Source organism: Indicator indicator, chromosome Z, assembly GCF_027791375.1.
Source record: "Indicator indicator isolate 239-I01 chromosome Z, UM_Iind_1.1, whole genome shotgun sequence".
NCBI lineage: Eukaryota > Metazoa > Chordata > Aves > Piciformes > Indicatoridae > Indicator > Indicator indicator.
Window position 1 is genome coordinate 45233838 of NC_072053.1, and position 20672 is coordinate 45254509.

At 38.9% G+C, this 20672-nt stretch overlaps 1 protein-coding gene across 1 annotated transcript in view; it reads right to left on the bottom strand.

Annotated features, from left to right (window-relative positions):
• The window catches only part of SLC24A2 (solute carrier family 24 member 2), a 110836-nt gene that overhangs the window by 12453 nt on the left and 77711 nt on the right, over positions 1-20672 (bottom strand). The window contains exons 4-6 of the mRNA XM_054397834.1: positions 20309-20359; positions 14691-14786; positions 13113-13201 (exon numbers count right to left, since the gene is read on the bottom strand). Of these exons, the coding sequence (XP_054253809.1) occupies positions 13113-13201; positions 14691-14786; positions 20309-20359 (236 nt within the window). The remainder of the gene's footprint in view (positions 1-13112; positions 13202-14690; positions 14787-20308; positions 20360-20672) is intronic.

Genomic DNA, 20672 nt, shown 5'->3' on the forward strand with positions numbered 1-20672 from the left:
ACTGACTGTAGGAAGGACCACAAAGTATTACATATGGATATTGGCAGATGTATCCTGAGAAACCCTGATCCATCTGTTTGAGACCTTTTAACCTTCAGGTTGTACTGCCTCATCCCTCTCCTTAAGATGCTGTCCCCAAAATATAATGCCAAGTTTGAGCTCACAGTGCTGTAGGGCAAAACCTTTTTTCTCATTAGTCTAACTGCAGGACATATTACAGATGCTACAGATTGGCTCTCCACTTCCTATTTTGTAAATCAGAATCAGTGTCTGATTTTCAAATGCTGACCTTCAAAAAGTCAGTTGAAGTGAGGAAGTGCAATGTACATGCAAATCTAGCTTCCATTAATTTCAAGCAGTGCTGAACTATTCACTGAAGTTGAAGACATGAGAGGGAAATACTTCTGGAAGCTATATGACCACACAAATATGAATGTCATGGACTAAGTCTGGACTAAGCAGCAGTGATACAAAGTATGCTGACATGGCACAGATTTATGGCAGAGATTGTACATGTTGTCTGTGGCTCTAGGCTATCTGCAATGTACGTACTGGATATGCATCCTCACAATTTGTAGAAACTGATACTGAAGCTACAGTTTTATTTTAGTCTGTATGATGAAAGGTCAGGATTCACAATGGTCAGTATGATTCTCTTCTGCAATGCTAAGATGAAAAACATAATGATAATGTGATATACTTGCTAGAATTCTGCTGCCTAAACACACATACAGTGGTGCCATTTTAGATACTTTCTGGTATCTCATTTGAACTCCTCACGGTCCATCAGAAGTAAAGAACATTCTGCTCATTTGCAACATACTTGCCACCACTACAAAAAAAAAAATCTACATTTCTCAAGGCTAGCTCAGATGGTGCTACCTAACCAGCTATATTCAAATGAGGGTCCTATGCCAAAACTCATTCCCTGATACGACTCTGTGGTGTGAATGGGAAAGCTGCATTAGTTGACATTAAGACTCTGATGATAATCCAGTACCTACAAAAAGTTTCATGTGAACCAATATTACCGGCACAAAAACACAAGCCATGTTATAGGCAAGCAAAACCTCACTCTATACAGACAATCATGGTTACCCATTTTGGTGACTTATCTGAAAGGCCAGGCCAGAATATGCTAATGAACATAGAAATGAACAGTTTACTTATATTAACACAAAAGTATTGATCCTAACTGTTCTTCGAACATTTAGAACACATAATATAGTCATGAAGTACATCAAGATTGTTCCTGGCAGAAATAACTAGTAACACTTTCTCTTAACCAGCATGATCATCTGAAGACATTTTCCCAGACTGCATTTAAAGGTTGGTATCTGGTAGGTAATAAGTGATTCAGGGGAGGGGAGAGAGGATAAAATAGTGTAAAATTGCTACAATATTTTTTATCATATGGTAAGATTGACTGTACTAGGAAGCTAGAAACAGCCATATTAAGTCAGACCAAAGGCCCATTTTCACCAATATCTTGCTTCTGGCAGTGCTAAGATATGGGCATTCTGGAAAGAAGAATTGGAATGTGGTATGATTTTTCATCCTTCACAAATTCATAGAATAATAACCCTCTTTCTTCTCTCATCATTCCCTGGAAGGATAGCAGAGAACACTAGTCGTGCACTTGATCCCTCTTAAGCAGTCATTAAAGACTCACACGTAAGTTGTATTAGATCATCCCATGTAACAGCTGTTAATGTGTTTCTATGAAATTCTCATTAGCTGTAATAATTCTTTCCACTCCTTATTTACTGCATCCTATTTTTTTCTTATTGTGCTTGGAATGTTTTGTTACATATTTTGGGTTCTTTGATCACAGGAAAGTTTATATGGCACCTGGTCTGCTGGTGGCAGATGGAGTATGAAGTGGCCATGAAAATGATCAGGGGGTTGGAGTACCTCTGCTATGAGGACAGGCTGAGGGAGCTGGGGTTGTTCAGCCTGGAGAAGAGGAAGCTCCAGGGAGACCTGATAGCAACCTTCCAGTACCTGAAGGGGGCCTACAGGAAGGATGGGGAGAGTCTGTTTGCCTGAGCCTGCAGTGACAGGACAAGAGGCAATGGCTTCAAACTAGAGAAGGGCAGATTTAGATTGGATATCAGGAAGAAGTTCTTCACTAGGAGGTGGTAGAACACTGGAAGAGGTTGCCCGTGGAGGTGGTTGAGACCCCTTCCCTGGAGATATTCAAGGTAAGACTTGATGAGGTCCTGGGCAGCCAGGTCTAGTTGGGGATGTTCCTGCTGACTGCAGGGTGGTCAAACTGGATGATCTTTGGAGGTCCCTTCCAGCCTGGACCATTCTGGGATTCTGTGATTCTGTGACTACACCTTCCTCAAAGGGGGAAAAGAATCCTTGGATAGGAGTTGGTGGGACTTGTTGAAAGGGCTTTAAACTAGGCTTACCAGAGAAGAGCCTAAGGACAGCCTTCAATCTGCTGTCCCACTTGAGGTGGATAACGGTGGTATATGCGACAATAAAAACACAGGGATCACTAATCACAGAAGTGGCTGGGAATGGTCAGATAGCAAGAGTGAAAACTGATGGCTGAAATCCCTCTCTGAAATGCATATATACCAATGCAAGGAGTATGGGGAATAAGTAGGGGGAATTAGAAACTATTGTACAACAGGGGAACCATGATATAATTTCTGTCGTGGAAATGTGGTGGGATGACTTGCACAGTTGGAGTGATGCAATGGATGGCTACAGGCTACAGGGGTAGGCAAGGAAAGAGAGGTGGAGGGGTAGCATTGTACATTAAGGAGTACTTTGACTGCCTCAAATTCGATGGTAGACACACCAAGGTGGAACGTCTATAGATAAGGATAAAGGGGAAGACCAAAAAGGCTGATTTTCTGGTGGGAGTCTGCTACAGACCACCTGACCAGGATAAAGACAGAGATGAGACATTCTTTCAACAACTTGGAGATGTCTTGCATTCCCTAGACCTTGTTTTCGTGGGGGACTTCAACGTACCAGATGTCTGTTGGAAATACAACACAACATAAAGGGGGCAGTCCAGGAGGTTTCTGAAATGTGTGGATGACAGCTTCCTGTTGCAGCTGGTAAATGAGCCTACCAGGGATAGTGCCCCACCTGACCTACAGTTTACAAACAGGGAAGGGCTGCTGGAAGATGTGGTGGTCAGAGGTTGGCTGGGGCACATTGACCATGACATAATAGAATTTTCAGTATGTGGTGAAGTTAGGAGGGCCATCAGCAAAACCTCTACCTTGGACTTCCGGAGGGCTGTCTTTGATCTATTCAGGATGCTGGTTTGGAGTCCCTTGGGAAGCAGCCCTCAAAAAGAAAGGGGCCTGGGAAGGCTGGGCTTACTTTAAGGATGAAATTATGAAGGCACAGGAGCAGGCTGTCCCTGTGTGCTGAAAAAAGAGCTGGTTGTAAGAAGCCCTGCCTGGTTGAGTGGAGATTTTGCAAGAACTCCGGAAGAAAAAGGGGCATCTTTGAAAAAAAGGGTCAGGTGAACCACGAAGTGTGTAAGGATATAGGCAGGTCATGTAGAAAGACAACTAGAGTTGCAAAAGATCAGTTAGAACTTAATCTGGCCAATTCTGTTAGGGATAATAAAAAGTGGTTTTATAAACACAAATAACAAAAGAAGGGCCAGGAAAAATCTCCATTCCATATTGCATGAAGCAGGGAACATAGTAATGGAAGACAAGGAAAAGGCTAAGGTACTTAACAGCTTCTTTGTCTCAGTCTTTAACAAAAAGATTGGATATCCTCAGGGCAGCTGGGCTCCTGAATTGGTAGACACAGACAGAAAGCAGGAGGAAGTAGTTAGTTACTACTGTGCCACTTAGATCCTAACAAGTCAATGGGCCTGGATGGGACTCATCCCTAGGGTGCTTAGGGATCTGGCATGAGATCTGGCTAAACTGCTCTCCATCATTTATCACCGGACCTGGCTAACTGGGGAGGTCCCAGGTGACTGGAGGTTGGCAAATGTGACAGCCATCTACAAGAAGGGCCAAAACTGGGGAACTACAGGCCTGTAAGCCTGACCTCAGTGCCTGGCAAGGTCATGGAGCAGCTCATCCTGAGTGCCATCAAGCAGCATGTACAAGACAACCAGGGGGATCAGGCCCAGACAACATGGGTTTAGGAAAAGAAGGTCCTGCCTAACCAATCTAATAACATACTGACTGAGTGACCCACCTCAAAGGTGAGGTCTGGTAGAAGAGGGGAAGGCTATTGATGTGGTCTACCTAGACCTCAGCAAAGCCTTTGACACAGTCTCCCACAGCATCCTTTTGGAAAAGCTTGCAGCCCATGGCTTGCACAGGTGCACTCTTCACTGGGTTAGAAACTGGCTGGATGACCAAGCACAGAGAGTGGTTGTGAATGGTGCAGCATCCAGCTGGTGTCCAGTGCCCAGGGGTGTCCCCCAGGGATCAATACTGGGCGCAGTGCCATTCAATATTTTTATTGATGACTTGGATGATGGGATGGAGTCTACTGTTAGTAAATTCATGGATGACACCAAGCTGGGGAGGAGTGTGGATCTGCTGGAGGGTAGGAAGACACTTCAGAGAGACCTGGACAGGCTGGGTCGAAGGGCTGATGCCAACAGGATGAGGTTTAACAAGGCCAAGTGCAGGGTCCTACACTTTGGCCACGATAACCCCATGCCGGACTGGGGGATGCGTGGCTGGAGGGACCTGTGAGTGCTGGTTGGTAACCAGCTGAGCATGAGCCAGCAGTGTGTCCAGGTGGCCAAGAAGGCCAATGGCATCTTGGGTTGTGTCAGGAATAGTGTGGCCAGCAGGACTAGGGAAGTAACTCTGCCCTGTACTCGGCACTGGTGAGGCCTCACCTCGAGTTCTGTCTGCAGCTCTGGGCCTCTCACTTCAGGAAGGATACTGAACTGCTGGAGTGAGTGGGTCCAGAGGAGAGCAATGAGACTGGTGAAGGGGCTGGAGGGAAAGTCTTATGAGGAGAGGCTGAGGCAGCTGGGACTGGTCAGCCTGGAGGAGGGGAGACTCAGCGGGGACCTTATCACACTCTGCAGCTACCTGGAGGGAAGTTGTAGTAAGGTGGGGGTCAGGCTCTTCTCCCAGGCAACTCGTGACAAGACGAGAGGGTGTGACTTGAAGCTGCACCAGGAGGTTTAGGTTGGATGTTAGGAAGCACTTCCTCACAAAGGGTGATTAGGCACAAGAATGGACTGCCCAGGGAGGTGATGGAGTTGCTGTAGCTGTTTAAGGAAAGATTGGATGTGGCACTTAGTGACATGTTCTATGTGGTGGTGTTAGGTCATAGGCTGGACTCGATGATCTCAGAGATCTATTCCAGCCTCAATAATCCTGTGTGATTCTGTGTGATATAAATTTTTAGAGATAATATCTTATGTATACTCATGCTTTTATTGGGTTATTTTGGTATCCTAATGCATATTAATTGATAATGATATTTAAACTAATTTTTTTAAAGAAAAACACTCTCTTCGCATATTCTGACAGAATTAACGAGGTACATCTTTAAACTACAAAAAATGCAGTTCTGATTCTGTATTTTCCAGCAACAAGATTAGAAGTGTTTTGCTCTCTCTTCTCTTTTATACGCCCTGTAACAAATCTCTTTTTCCCTTTTAAACAAGCGCATGTATATTCATAACTTTATTCTCACTACTTCAATTCTTCTTCTAGGTAACTCATTATAAACAATGGAAAAGCCACCAAATCTCTAGACATTCACAAGTTCTTAATCCAAAAGCATCTATCTCATGTCTCCAGTTCCACAGATGAAACCTCTAACTAGTTTGCTGACGTTTAGATATTAGGACATGGTTTAATAGCCACGGGGTCTTAGGTTGAAGGTTGGACTCCATGACCTTACAGGCCTCTTCCAAGTGAAACAATTCTACTCTGACAACTTCTTCCAGTCTCCCTAGAAAAGTGTTCCAAGTGAAATGATGCTGTGATTCACATTATATAAACAATGCCAACGTATGGTGACATTTCATCAATTAACTATTCTGTTTATAAACCACAGGTCATAGCAAACTCCATCTGCCAAAGTCATACTGTAGTCACTGCTTCCAGCAAACATCAGAAAATCATTGTCTCCATGGATGTTTACACTCATATCTTAGGAAAACTGGCTGCTTTTCTGGCACTACATCAACATGCATTTTTCTATTTTTTTTTCTGACAGTAGGACGGAATAGACAACAAGAACAATAAACTATCTCAAACTTATTTGAAATACTGAATCTGCCACTATTTACATACTGTTTTGTATTGTATCACATCTATAGCTTATGAATTATAAATATTGCATTCTAAAGATTATTCTGTTAGCTCAAATAAGTTGAAGAGTCTGAATGTCTGCACAGTTTCTGTTAATTTTGACTTCTGGTATCATTAATCAATTCAGAAGATACTGCATTAGGAACCCAGAAGAAACTGCAGATGGGACCCATTTGCAACTAAATATTTTCAAGCGGAAGTATAGATGTTTTACCACCTAGAAAATGGCAGTTTCTTTCTTTACCTGATAGTGTTGCAAAACACTCCCGTGCTTTTCTTTTTCTTGGGAGTGAAGAGCTCTGTACAACCTAGTCTCTCACAATGAAACAACAAAAAGTCATTATGGTTCAAAATGTTCCCTGTCTCAGAGGTAAGTACTTAGATAACTTTTTAGGTCACCTAATTTTTATTAACACTTTCTGCACTTTGAATTCACTGTCAATAGCTATTTGAGTGGAGCCCATGGGAAGGAGCAAGGATCAGGCAGGTATTTGTTCCAGATTCTACTATTGCTCCTTGTGTCCTCTTTGCTTTCTTGCATGAGCACCTGAAACTGCAGCTCCTGGGACTTATGTGCAGTTTTTTATGCCCAAGTTACTGCCAGTAGTCTTCACAGAATTTGAAAATAAATACAGGGATCTTATAGTCAAAACCGCAGTCAGCTCACTAGGACAAGTAATAGCTATTGTGCTATGGAGACATATCTGAAGATTAAGCCTTTGTCTTCACACCAGTTTTCAATGTCCTAGTTTTCAAGTAAATCAAACTGGTGTACACCAGAAAAAAAATGTGTGGAATAGGCATCTGAGTTGTCCTAGGAAAATAAAGATCAATTCCTGTTGATGTCAGCACCATTCTCTGTAAGTTACAAAAAGCTAAATTGGCAAACGATGTAGGCATTTACTTTAGACTGAGCATGGCAACTAAGAAAATGTTTGGGCCTCAGAAAATATATTTTTGATGATCCATCAAACAAATACAGGGATTCTGAAATATACCATCACCTTAAGACAAGGCTGATCTAATCTCCTCTACCCTCCCTCTGCAGACTAGAAATGTTTAATATAGCTCAGAATCACAACCTGGAACGCAGAACTCAACGTTGCTCAGATTCACATTTGATGCAAATGGAGTGAGCACTCCAGGGCAGGGGAGATTTTTACCCATGAGGAGCCCTGTCCTGAAACACTGTGCACTGTGCTGTGGGTTTTTGGTGTGGAAGGCAAAACATGGTCAGGTAAACGTATTAGATCCAATGAAAACAGTAACTCATTTGTAGCATTTCCTATGCATGGTTGTCATGTAAACATTTTCTGTTGGGACTTGCATAGAAACAGGTAAAAGTGTGCACATGGGTTCATGTGCCTGTGTGTATGTGTGTGTGTACACGTGTGTGTGTAGGTGGGAGGAAAAGCTGTTATCTTCAGATTGGAAGCTATTTTTAGGAAAGCCAGAGGTTAAAACGACTATGATTGAACACACTTAATCAAATGCTTGTTAAGAAGGTGGCAGGGGAGTGGGGAGAGAATTGAACTGCTCAGAAGGGTCACTTCTCTGAAGGGCATCCCATAAAACATTTCTTGAGATAGTCAGTGTCTAGATAGTGAAAGACAGCCTTCTTTCATTTTCTCATACATGTTCAGTACCACTGTATGAAATTTTATATAACAGCCTTCTCTGTTGTGGCATCCTGCTCAAGGTTAAGAGACAGAATGCTGTAAGTAGAACAAACTCCCTCAGGAAGATGCAATATCCAGCAAGAAGCAAGGCAATTTCTGGCTTTGAATGAAGCAGGAACATCTTACAGACCAAATGGTGAAAGGGAAGGAGACCAGTCTCCACCTTCTCAGCTGAGGATTCTGGTTTTCACAGAGTCACAGAATCAACCAAGTTGGAAAAGACCTCAGAGATCATCAAGGCCAACCTATCACCTAACACCATCTGACAACTAAGACATAGCTCCAAGGGCCACATCCAATCTTTTTTTAACACCTCCAGGGATGGTGACTCTACCACCTCCCTGGGCAGCCCATTCCACTGGCCAATTACTCTTTCTGTGAAGAACTTTCTCCTCACCCTTTCTCCCTTCGGCCTCCTCTTCTCCGGGCTTAACAATCCCAGCTCCCTCAACCTCTCCTCATAGGGCTTGTGTTTTATCAAAATGTAAGAGAGATCTGCCTGTTTACAATGGGAGTGGGATTATATGAGTCTTACTGTCTGGGACAAATCACCACGTTGCCGGGGACTTTTTCTGGAAAGCTTTTTTGAATTCATGCAAATAGCATGAGGACAGAGTTTACTTTATTGCTCAAGGGCTTGGGCTAGCAAGGAAAGTGGAGTAAAAAAGAATGAGTTAAGAGCCTAGGAGAAAGGGAAAAGCAAGACAGTGGTGTTTGGAAGAGAGAAATGAAGAAATGAAAAAAGAATAAAGTGACATCACCTAGATCATAAAGTTTTATGAAAGTCATTAACAGACAGTGTCCTCAGCTTTGTCCTGTGTAGTTTCAGTTATGTAAAATTGAAAAAGCTGGAAAGAGTGAGTCTGGAAAAACGTAAAGATTAAGAAAAAAAGAAAAGAAAGAAACGAGGAGATATAAAAGAAAAAAATAAATCATGGAATTTGGAATACTATGCTTTTTAAAGAAAATGTTTAATTTACAAGTAATGAAAATTAAAATAAAACATAAAGGTATTTTTCTCCCCCTCTCGTGCAGTCTTAGCCTGAGCCCTTCCTTACACTAGAATCCTCAATATCATACTTTCCAAAAAATACGGAGTTTATAAGATGGATTTATTTGCATATTCTCTTTGTACTAGTGGAAAGCACAGTTCTTAACATACTTATTTTTGGATGATTCTAACCCAAGTACAGAACTTTGTATCATTAAAATGCTTATGCCTAGGGATTTAGACCCAGCACCATAACCTGCACCAGTGAAAAGTAAGGAAAAACACAAATATGACTATGCTTGTTCTGCAAGAGGGAAAAGCATGAAGACCATAGAGGAACATGACAGTAGCAGAGAAAGAATGAGAGAAAGAATGAATGTCTTCTGTATCCTCACTGCAAACAGTTTTAGGAATACTTGATGACCTACTATGTGAGTACACCCATTTCCCATCTCACAGTTTTCAGAACAACATTTTCCTCCTCCTTCCTGAAAGCATATTAGAAGCTTGGTTCCTCAAGATGGACAGTGTCTCTAATTTCTCAGTTCTAAATGATCATCATTGGGATGTGGAGGCACTAATGGTAAATTTTCTTAAGAGATACTGTGAACAGCACTTACGGATCACAAAACTGTATCTCTGACATATACAAGTGAAAAACTGGAGAGAAGAAATTTTACACACTATTTCCAAATTCTGACACTACAGCACTTCCTTTTGCATTGGAGTAAAGAAAAAGTCATCAAAAATTCAACCTGGCAGATTGAATTCTACTCATGGAACAGAAGCAAATGATGTTCTCAGTGTAAAATGGAGAATATTTGTTCACAGAAAAGATCAAAATTCAAGAGTATTTATAGGTCAAGATCGAGTTATAATGAGATTGTTCTTGATCCTCAGCTTTAATGAATCAGTTTTTGAAAGAGAAGGAACAACTATTGGGGGGGACTGGCTGGTGTATTGTCCTGTGCCTTCAGTACTACTTCTCTGAAAGAGCGAATACCATTGTCTTTGAAGATACAGTATTTCCTAGGGTACATAGTGTCTGTATAAAGAAGAGTTGGGAAAGCAATGTTTAATTTTCCTTCCTCAAATTCTAATCATCAAAGAAAATGGTCATATGAATGCTGTGTGAGTGATCCTGTCATTGCTTACACTTTTATAAATCAGGAGAAATCCTACTAATATGCTTGATGCAAATATACGAAGCAGAAGGAAACTGAATAGCCAAGTTTTAGCTTCAGACTGATTCCATAGCTTGGGAAGGTGTATTAGGAAGCTGTGCACAAAATGCTAGGCAATGACTTGAGAAAGAGCCCCTGTACAGTACAGAGCAGACAGAGAATCTCACAGTGAATTAGGATCCTAAGTATCATAAAGACATATTTATTTGTTACATGGATGAGAAGATATCACAATTTTTCAAAAAATCCATTTATACTTTTAAATTACAAAATAGGTCCTAGCATATCACTAACTGAGGCAGCCTAAAACAGCAACAGCTGTTACGTTATCACTGGAAGATAAAATTAGAAAAGCCACTGGGAAAGAACCCAACAGGGGCCATCTCAAAATGTTACTAGTAGATTTCTATTTTTCAGTTGTGACAGCAGACACCTGAAGTCCTTTCTTTCAGACAGATGGACCTAAATCTGCAGAATCACTCCTCCACCAGTTGTACACCTCTCTGCTTGTTCCATCTTGTCACTTTGATAGGGATAAATAGTGTATCCAACCTCTGACACAGCACAACAGTTTTTCAGTATGTCCTAATATTTGTGGAAATTAATATATGAGTTCCAAATCCTGCCTCACTGAAAGTTTAAAATATCTAAAGGGAAATGGGATGAAGACATTGCTGAGTAATGTATGCTTGCACTGCAATTGCTTGTAATTGAAACCATTGTCTTGCATGGTGAGGCTGCTTGACCTTTCAAATTTTCGAACAAGCTTAGAAACTGCTTCATTACATAGCAAAATGATAGCATATGGCCATTTCTGGGAGACAAGATTGCTTAAGATTGACTTTTATTCATTATTTTCACTGAACAACCTCAGTGGAAAAAAATTTGCAAAGCAAGATCAGTTTCCTTCTTAAAGTACTGAACTCTATTAGAGATTTTTAGAATTTTCACACATCCCACACTGATTTACTTACACCCTAACAGGATACATCAGGCTATATCATCCCTATTTGACCTTTGAGAACAAAAGTCACCCTTGTTTTGCATGTCATTATTTTTTTTCCTGACAAAGTTAAAAAAATAGTCTAAAACCTCTGCAGTGGCACTGTTGGACTCTCAGAATAGGTTCCTAATGGATCTGAAAATTGATCTTCCCTTACCTTAAAATGTTGATTGTTGAAGTGCAGTGCAGAGATTTTTTTATTACATAGATTTTACTCATCTCACTTACTAAGTGGAATGTTTTGTTGGGCTGACAAGTATCTTTAAGTGGCATGTCAATCTGAACAACTCAGATTAACAGGCAATTTAAACTATGCTCTCCTTTCCAACAGGAGACTCATTATCACTACTGATCATTCAGGACACAACCGCCCCTGCCACATCTCTTTTAGATACTCAATTCTGTTCTCAGTTTCCATTCCTAGAGACCAAAATTATCTGTAAACAGGGAAGAATTAAAGCTATCTGCCAATAGTCTGTGCACTACCACAACATCTGGCCAGAATAATCTTGTCATTTCTCCATCTCCATCTGTGTAAAGCAAACAGATTCTTTCCTCAGAGACTCACCCTACTCCGTATCACTGGTTTTGCTGAGTCTTGCAGAAAAAAAATGGTAACTTCTCCCTGTTATGTTTCATTACAGATCATGCTTCTTGTGAAGGATAAGTGTGTTTAGGAAACAGCCAACAAACATAAACATACTCCATTACTTGTAGATCACTTGCAATTTCTCCTGTGGCTTGCAGAACCCTTTAAGGAAAGAATGTAACCTACACTGATGTTGCTCAGGTCGTGAAGGTGGCAAGACGATCTCTTGACTTGCACTAACAATTTTCCTAAATGACAAATAACTGAAAGCAATTAAGATATCAAAACCCAAACCTGGGATGATTGAAAGCAAAACTTGGCCATTGCCTTTACTGTGTGATTTTGCTGTATGTAAATGCAACACAGCTCATTGCACTTTTAATAAGGTTGTGTTATGGTATAGACCACTGCTATGTAATTTCTTGTCATACCTATCTAGTGTCACTATATCATAAGGACAAGGCTAAGAAGTAAACTGTACAAACAAATCCATTCTGAAAGGTTCTGTGCCGAAAAATTTTTAACAAGTCTTTCTCTCTCTATGCAGTGCTTGAGTTCAATGAAATCAATTTGCCAGCCTTCTTCCATTTGTTTGCCTACTTGAGAGGCAAGTGGTATTCTTTTTTTTTTTTTTTTTTTTTTTAATAGAAGACCTTATAAGAAGGCCTGGCAGAGCCAAAGTTTCCAGTCAGCTACCTTTGACAATGACAACTTATTTAAAAAACGAAGCTAGCTCAACTGCATGACTATGTCAGTAGCCATTGCACAAGTTAGACACAGTTATGGAATCACTTATTATCTGCAAAAGGCATATGTTAAATAAAACACATGTAAGTGTTTAATTACCTCTTTTGAAGATTCCGACAATATGCAATAGGAGTCATAAAAACACTGGTATGCTGTATCTCACTCAGTTTATTTTTTTTTGTCTCAATATAACAGAAAGCAGGATTGAGAAGTTTGTGTACAGCTCTGATTTTATAACTACTTTTAACTATCCCATGAAACACAACATGAGAGGTTACCCTCTTAAGAGAGCAGGTTTTGCACAATGTGATGATAATCAGACAAGTACATTCCATTAGCTGTACTTACGTTTGTGAACATCCAATCTGACAAGTAAAAGTACATTTCCTAAAAGAATACATTTCAGATCACCACCTTACCTTACACTGAAGGGCAGGGGCACATGAAAAGACCTTTTATATATAGCAAACTATACAACAGGCTGAGCTGTAAATGAAGATTAAATATATTGCAGACAGTTTACATTATCAGCTACTTGCTATTAAAACATACACTTTCCATGAAAAGCACAATCAAGCACACGATGTATTTACCAATGCAAAAATAAAAAGAAGAATAAAAAAGCCATTTACCTCTTCTTCAACATTATGGGCGATTCCATTCTGCACTGGTCCTGAATCACTTGGAGGTGTTACTGCAACTTCCACTTTTGCACTTTTTTCTGCAGCATCATCCATAAATAACAGTGGGAAAACAACAGAGGAGAATATTAAATCTGTTGGTGAAAATGCTGTCATATACTCAGTTTGTGTAAATCATCAAATATGAAAGTGGACCAACATCTTGCCTTTAAAAGGGAGGGACAAAAATCTGTCATGTTTGACCACTATGCATTTTGAATAAAATTCTTATGAGAGTTTACATCTAAAAAACTACTGGAACTCATGTCCTAGAAAACACTTACATTCTTTGCAATATTCAGTGATCTGTTTATGCTAAACTTGTGCAACGTAATATTCCAGGTGAAAAGTGACATACAGCATTCTCCCCAGACATTAGAGAAAACATGATGCATTTACTAGTGAGGGGATATACTCAGCAAGATGCAACTTTTGTAACACTCTAGCCCTTAAAATTAGTAGTTACTCCCAAACTGTAATCATGCTCTTTCTCATGCAAAAATGTGGGAAAAGGATGGTCTAATAGCATCCAGTGACAGAGGATATTCCTTAAAACAGACTCCTGTACTTCTTGTGCTTTTACAGGAATTGAATTACTATTACTGTCTTGAAATTCTCTAAGTATATACTAGATAAAAATGTCAATGGTAAAAAATTCCTTGGATAACATGAAGATATGGGGAATAGCAGTATGAAATGTCTAACTGAAGTTCAACGTGCCTTATGGTATGCTTCTGTGTGCAGAAGTAAACACAACTGTCTAGTTACATTACTGCTATTCTGAGATTCTACTAAATTAAAAATCAGAGATCACAGCCACATCAGAGTGCCAGACTACTTGTACTTATTTCAGTTAATGTGTACTGATTGTTAATCCCACAGCAAGCACTAAGGTTTATTAAGTGATTGTCCAATCCAAATACTTGATCCCAGAAGCAAATAGTACCTAAACATAGAACGTCAAAAAAAGTGTCCACTAATAAAATTATTAAGCTTTTATCAGATACATTTACATTTAGTTTTCTAATGTAGAGAACACATGAGGTAAAGTAGGGAAAAAAGAACATAGTACAAGTTTCTTTTAGTACAGGAACTTTGAACTAAAATGTAAATTCTCACCCTTAATGGAAAACCATAGTAAGCTAATTTTGCACAATTAACACATATTGGTCTAAATGACTCGCAGCAAGTAGTAGATAGACAAACCTTGAATATGAAGGTTGTTTCTTTTTGTGACAAGACTGATACCACACAAAACACATTCTCCTAGAGCAACTCAATAAAATCAGCGTTTCCTCTTTTCTTTCAACCCTGCCAGGAGACTTTCTAGATACCTTAACTGGCTTTATCTTCCAATATTTAACTCCTGTCCCATCCACAAGTTTCACAATATCTTGTTTAGGGAATAAGCAAATATTCACTAAAACAGCACAAATGAAATAGAAGGAGAACTAATCCCCAAGGATTTTTCAGTCAAAGAAAAAAAAAGGCCCTCAGGAACAGCTTATAAATCTGTCCTGCTGCACTCACCATGATTAGCAGCTCCATTCTGCCTTTCACTGTCTTCCACCTGGCACTTCTTTTTGGCGATCTTATGCAGAATTGAAGCCCTTTCCTTGAACTTTCCTAAAAGAGAGCATTTTTATTATTAAAATGCAGCCATTTTGAGAAGCAAAGTTTCTTTGCCATAGCTTAGGCTCCATAAATCAGTGCTGATAACCCATTTCCATTCCTCATCAAAGAGAAAGCATATATACTTTTAATTCTTTTTAGTGGAAATAAAAATGTATTTTTTTTCCTATACTGAGAACTCAGCAACAAACTGAACATAATAAATAAGAAAAAAAAGCTACTGTTTTTCTTAGGAAGTCATGGGTAAAGTTCCTTTTATAAAAGTGCTCTTGTGGGACTTAAGTCTAAACATACGATGAACAGAGATAAGTAAAAATAACATAATCAAACACCAAGAGTTTCAGGTCTCAATTAGAAGTGCAGTAACACAATTTCAGATGAACCCATATATTGCATCATGGTGAGTGTGGTCAACTTTGTACTCAGCTATGTGCCTGTGACTTCTACAGATATTTCAGAGGGGATGAAGAAATATCCACAACTCATGCCTTCCATACCAGCTTCTCAAAAGTAAGTTTTCCTCTCAACTTGCCAGGTGTTTTTTGTCTCCCATGAGGTTAACCACACATCTTATCATCTAGCTTGTCTCTAGAGCAACTCATCCTGTCCTTATTGACCTGGAGTCCAGCTGACACATTCAATCTAGGTAATGTCAAATATTAAGTGAAATTAATTTAATCCTTTCTCTATTTTGGTTGATCTTTCTATGTAAGGACTCTTTTGACATCTTATGATAGTCTGTGTTGTGTAGAAATATGATGTGTCTTTATTGTTATCCTCATTGCTGTTGCTCTTTAAGTCTTTTTTAAATCTGCCTAAAAGGTACTAATTGCTGGCTACAATACAATACTCTTCTAATGAAGAACACTATGGTCATACAGGCCCAGTAGCTGCTTTAATTAATCTCCAGTTTAAAAAAAATCCATTGAATACTGTTGGTGTCCCTGCAGCAAAACCGGCACAGACTTAAGACCAGAATCACACAACTGATTGACAGCAGAAATTAACAGTGACAACTCATGAATGAACTCAGTTGGATAACATTCATTGTTTCTACGCTAAGATAAAAGACGTACAAGAATAAATTATCATTCAAGAAAGAAATCCTCTTTTCTCTTCTCACAAATGGAAGCTTCAAATCCCTGTACCAACACCTTTGCATGAGAAGTAGCATATGCACAGTCCACAGGGACTAGCAGCTCTCGTTTGTTAGGAAGTGAAATTCATGTCAATAGCAAACCACTTGGAAAGTAATAAAAATACCACAAAGATTTAATAAGCAGCACTATCTGTTCAGCAGCCCTGGCTTTTGACAACCACATCATGCTCAAAAAGCCAATTAGCCATTCACAGTATATTGCAAAGATTATATTTTCTGGTACATAGTATCTAGAGTAACATTATCTGCAGAAGAGTATCTAAGCATAGAACACAATCATAAATAGCAAACCATCTCATTATTTCAATGCACATGGTCAGTGGCAGAGATTTCAGATAGAAGGGGAAGAAGAAACAAAGAGCTAAAGAAAAAGAAGAGATAGGAAAAGGAATTGCTTGGGATATATGATAAGTGAAAGAAAAAACAGAGGGAAAAAATGCAAGTAATATTTCCAAGTATTTTAAGCTGAAATGCTAAGAGTCAAGTCTGTTTCTAGCTTCTTTTGAAAATCTAGGAGCATTTAAAAAGTGCTTATCCAGAGGCATGTATAGGTACTGAAATGTGCCCGCATAATTTTCATCCCACATGTATGTTAGTTTACTAATGTATTGGTTTGGGTTTCAGACTCCAACACAACTTTGTGTGTTTGAGAACTTGGCTTGTGATGTCCAAAATACACAACAGTGTTTTTTCAAGTGATGCACATGATGCAAGTGAGGTATTTTCTGATCATTATCTCTGGAACCATCCATAATTCCACCAATTTGAGAACAGTTTAGGATCTTTTAAGGATCAATATAAAAAGGACATTCTAGTCTTCTGTTTGAGATTATTTGAAATAGTTTTGTTTTTAACAGATAAAATTGAGCCACTATTGAACTGAAAATGTATTTTGGTTTATTTCTATTTCTCAGTATATGCATGATGCAGCTTACATTGCTTTACATCATTTCTTTCCATTTGATTTACTCAGTGTAGCTAATGTTGTGAGAAAGTGATTAAAATACATACGAACTACCAAAAGCATGAAACTAAGGAAAGCAGTAGTAGTAGCCTGCAGTGAGAAGACAGTGAGATGTAAAAAGACAGCAGAGCTGTTCTATTCCTCTTCCCTCCCTTCTGCCTTCCATTTTCCTCCTTCAAACCAAGTTTTGTTCAGCAAAGAGGAAGCACAGACCCATAAAGGAAAAGCCATTAGCTCAGAATATTTCTAAGTCATTCAAATCTATAGAAAACTCTGAAGGTTTCATCTTAGGCACAGACATTCTCCCATATCTTTATTTCTATTCTTTAGGGTTACTAAAATGATCCATAGGAATTTCATGTTTCTGTTCTTATTTCTAGGAGGGGCCAGGAGCTTATGTTTCCTCTTTAGCAGTTATATGTACTATGGGTTTGACTACCTAAGAGTAGTTTTTACACCATCTGGTAACATGAGAGTTTAGGTGAATTACAATGCTTGATTGCATGGATCCAAAATAGGAAAAATCATCATAGAAAAATTCCTAATTAATCTAGATTTGCTGAACTCCGAGAATTTTCAACTCACTTTACAAAGAATGAGGCAAAATGAACAGAAGATCAAGGCCAGGTGACTAGCAAAGAAGATGGCTTAAAATTAAATTGTTTTTATTTGAATATATGCAAATAAATCATTATTGTGTAACTGAAATATGCCTTGATGTGTATGAGTAACTCCAGCTAGCATCACTTGTCTGAGATTCTGCTCCTGATCAAGGATATATTAAAAAGCCAATCCTCTGAACCCTAAATCACAGGCTATAGATTTTCTGGGTCAGAAAATCCTTTGAATTGATAGGAAACCAGTTTATCTTCAGAAATTCAGTTTTTTTTAGAAAATTCAAGATTCTACAATTTGCTGAGCTTTCAGTGTCTGATCAAATACGTATTATATATGTATGAAAGCCAAGCTTTCATAAGTCTTAAGACGTCAACTCTATTGCTGTTCCGCAGTCTACACTGCACCTACTAGTCCTGCTCATGGTCAGTCGTGGAAAATAAATAGCGTGTGACAACTGATCAGTTCCAGAAATCTACCTGATGTGCTTTTCCCTTTAATTTTAAAATGCCAGAGAAGTATCAAATGAAAATATACTCAGTTTTGTCACATTGTAGGCTGTTGGTGGGGGTTACTTGACATCACAAGATTAATATGAGGGTCTCTTACCATCTGGTAGAGTGTATTTTCTCTTGCAGTTGGGCCCAATTAATCTACAACTACTTTAAAGTCACTTTCATACAAAATAGGACCCAACAACACAATAGATATCATTGGAGCCATTAGGCTATATCTGATCAGGCATTGTATCATGACCTTACCACTAATTTTTGCCTCTGACTGGTCTGATGTATTAGCAAGCACAGAAGAACAGTTCTTCCACTGGAGGACTGAAAGATTTGTTGCCTATTTCCACTTTGAGTAGACCTGGAAATAAGGATGTGCTATTTGTAACTGGGTTTACATGTTCCTGTGATGAACTTTCTGTACAAAATGTATATCAAGCTCAGTCAAAAAAAAAAAAAAGAGAGAAAACATAACACAAATGCTTCATTTCTTATTTTAGCTACTGGATTTATGCTGTTGCTACAGCATGGGGAGTGCTTTATGAAATGACATTGAATACTAACAGCATTACTGCAGAATAGACACAGTATTGATATATACAGAATCACAGAACTGCCTGAATTGGAAAAGACCTTTAAGGTCATTGTGCCCAATCATTAACCAAACATTGACAAGTCCTTGACTAAACCATGTCTCTAAGCACTTCATCTAGACAACTCTAAAATATCTCCAGTGATGGGGACTCCACCACTGCCCCAGGCATGGGTATTTTCCATTTAACTGTCAATAGGATATGCATGAAAATCAGAAGGCTACTAATGTACTAATTACTTCTGAACTGACAGATTTAATACTTCAGCATAAAGAATAAAAACTTCAACATACCCAACTCTGATGCTACAATGAGAAACGACCTTCACATCTTGATTCAATGAAAACTGAGATGAGACATACTGCAAAATGCACAGCTCCAGTAGCTGTGTCTGAATAGCCTGGGTTAATGAATCATTTCAGGTGCTTCAGAGGTGTATTTAAACATATAGACATCACTGTTCAGCTATTAATATCTCCTCTCAGACATGTTATATTGGTGTCATCTCTGCGAATCAGATGAGCAATCTGGGCAATGGACAGCAGCAAGAGCATTCTAAGAGCTCACATCTGCTACTCATCTTCTAACACCAGGCACAAAGGAGAAAGAACTGTCTCCTAGAGCCAGTCCAAGAACAGTATGGACGTATGTGAGTATCAACCAAGCATAGTATGACTGATGTGAGTATCAACAGCAGATAGAGAAAATGGGCAATAGTCAGAAGTCATATAATGAAGATTTTCCTAAAACCTTTTTAGCTACAAGATTAATCTAAAATAGAAAATACCTTGTGTTTTTAAGAAGAAAATCCAGCTATTTCCCTTATATCTCCAATATTAAAAGTAAGTAGGAATAGATGGCCACCTGTTCTACAAGCCTCAAGCTTATTTCCATCCTCACACAGGTCATTAATTACTAAACTGAAAATTAATGAACCCATCTATCTGGATTATAGTCATAGAGATGGATAAGTGGCCTCGATCCTACAGACAATCAGGCCTCAGTTAAAGGAAATGTCCAAGTTATAGAAATGCTGACCACACTGGGACAGAAAGCATGTGCTGGAAATTTAGCTACTTTCCTGAATTAGTATAATAAATTGCAAGGCTTTTGAACCAGCAGAAACATTTCCCAAGACTTCACTGGGTCCTGATTCAGATCCAAATTGTTTCCATCTTGTATTCCTAGAATCAGAATTCAAAATTATATACCTTTTGCACTGCAATTAAGTGCACAATTAATAACCCAGAAATAGTTATGTCTAGTTTTCAGTCTACTCATTACTTTTGAATAAGATTGAATTCACAGAATAATTGTTCTCAAAACGAGTGCTATGAGCATCCATAAATTAATTCACTTTCTTGAATGCTATATAAAACATGGCATAAAATAAGCAGCTACAATTTATGTTATGCTGTGCCACGCTGTGTGGTTTTGTATGTATGCTCTTTAATAAAAACATTCCATTGTATTTCCTTATCTGAAATAGCAAAACTGAAATGCTGAAAACAAAACCTGAAAAAAAGAGCCATAACTGATCACGCTGTCAATGAAGACATGCAAAAAGGAGTTACTATGAAAATGGAGAAAATGAAAAATGGAGGAAAAAGTAAATACATAAGAGGCTCTTAAAGGGCTTCAAGAAAAGCTGACACAAACAATTCTAAAGCATTTCTTACCTTCTTCAGTCATTGTGTCATAATATTTTAGGTTTCCATATGATCCAAGCTCTACAACATCACAGTAAAAGACACAGAGATAAGGAACCAGCAGACATTCAAGAAATGTACACTTTTTTGCATGTGCTTCATAAACTCAAACAGTGATTATGCAAAGCTTCTGCAGGACAGCGAAACACAGATTACAGAAATGGCAATGCCTACCCCCCTTGAAATTTCACAGGTCACTGGCTTTAGATAAATAACTTGCTAAAGTGAGATGCAGGAGAAGCACTGAAATCTAAAATTCATCCCTTTCAAGCTGATCACCACTTTAGTGTCCTCTGCATTTGGGAAAATATAATAAACCTTGACCTCATCAGCA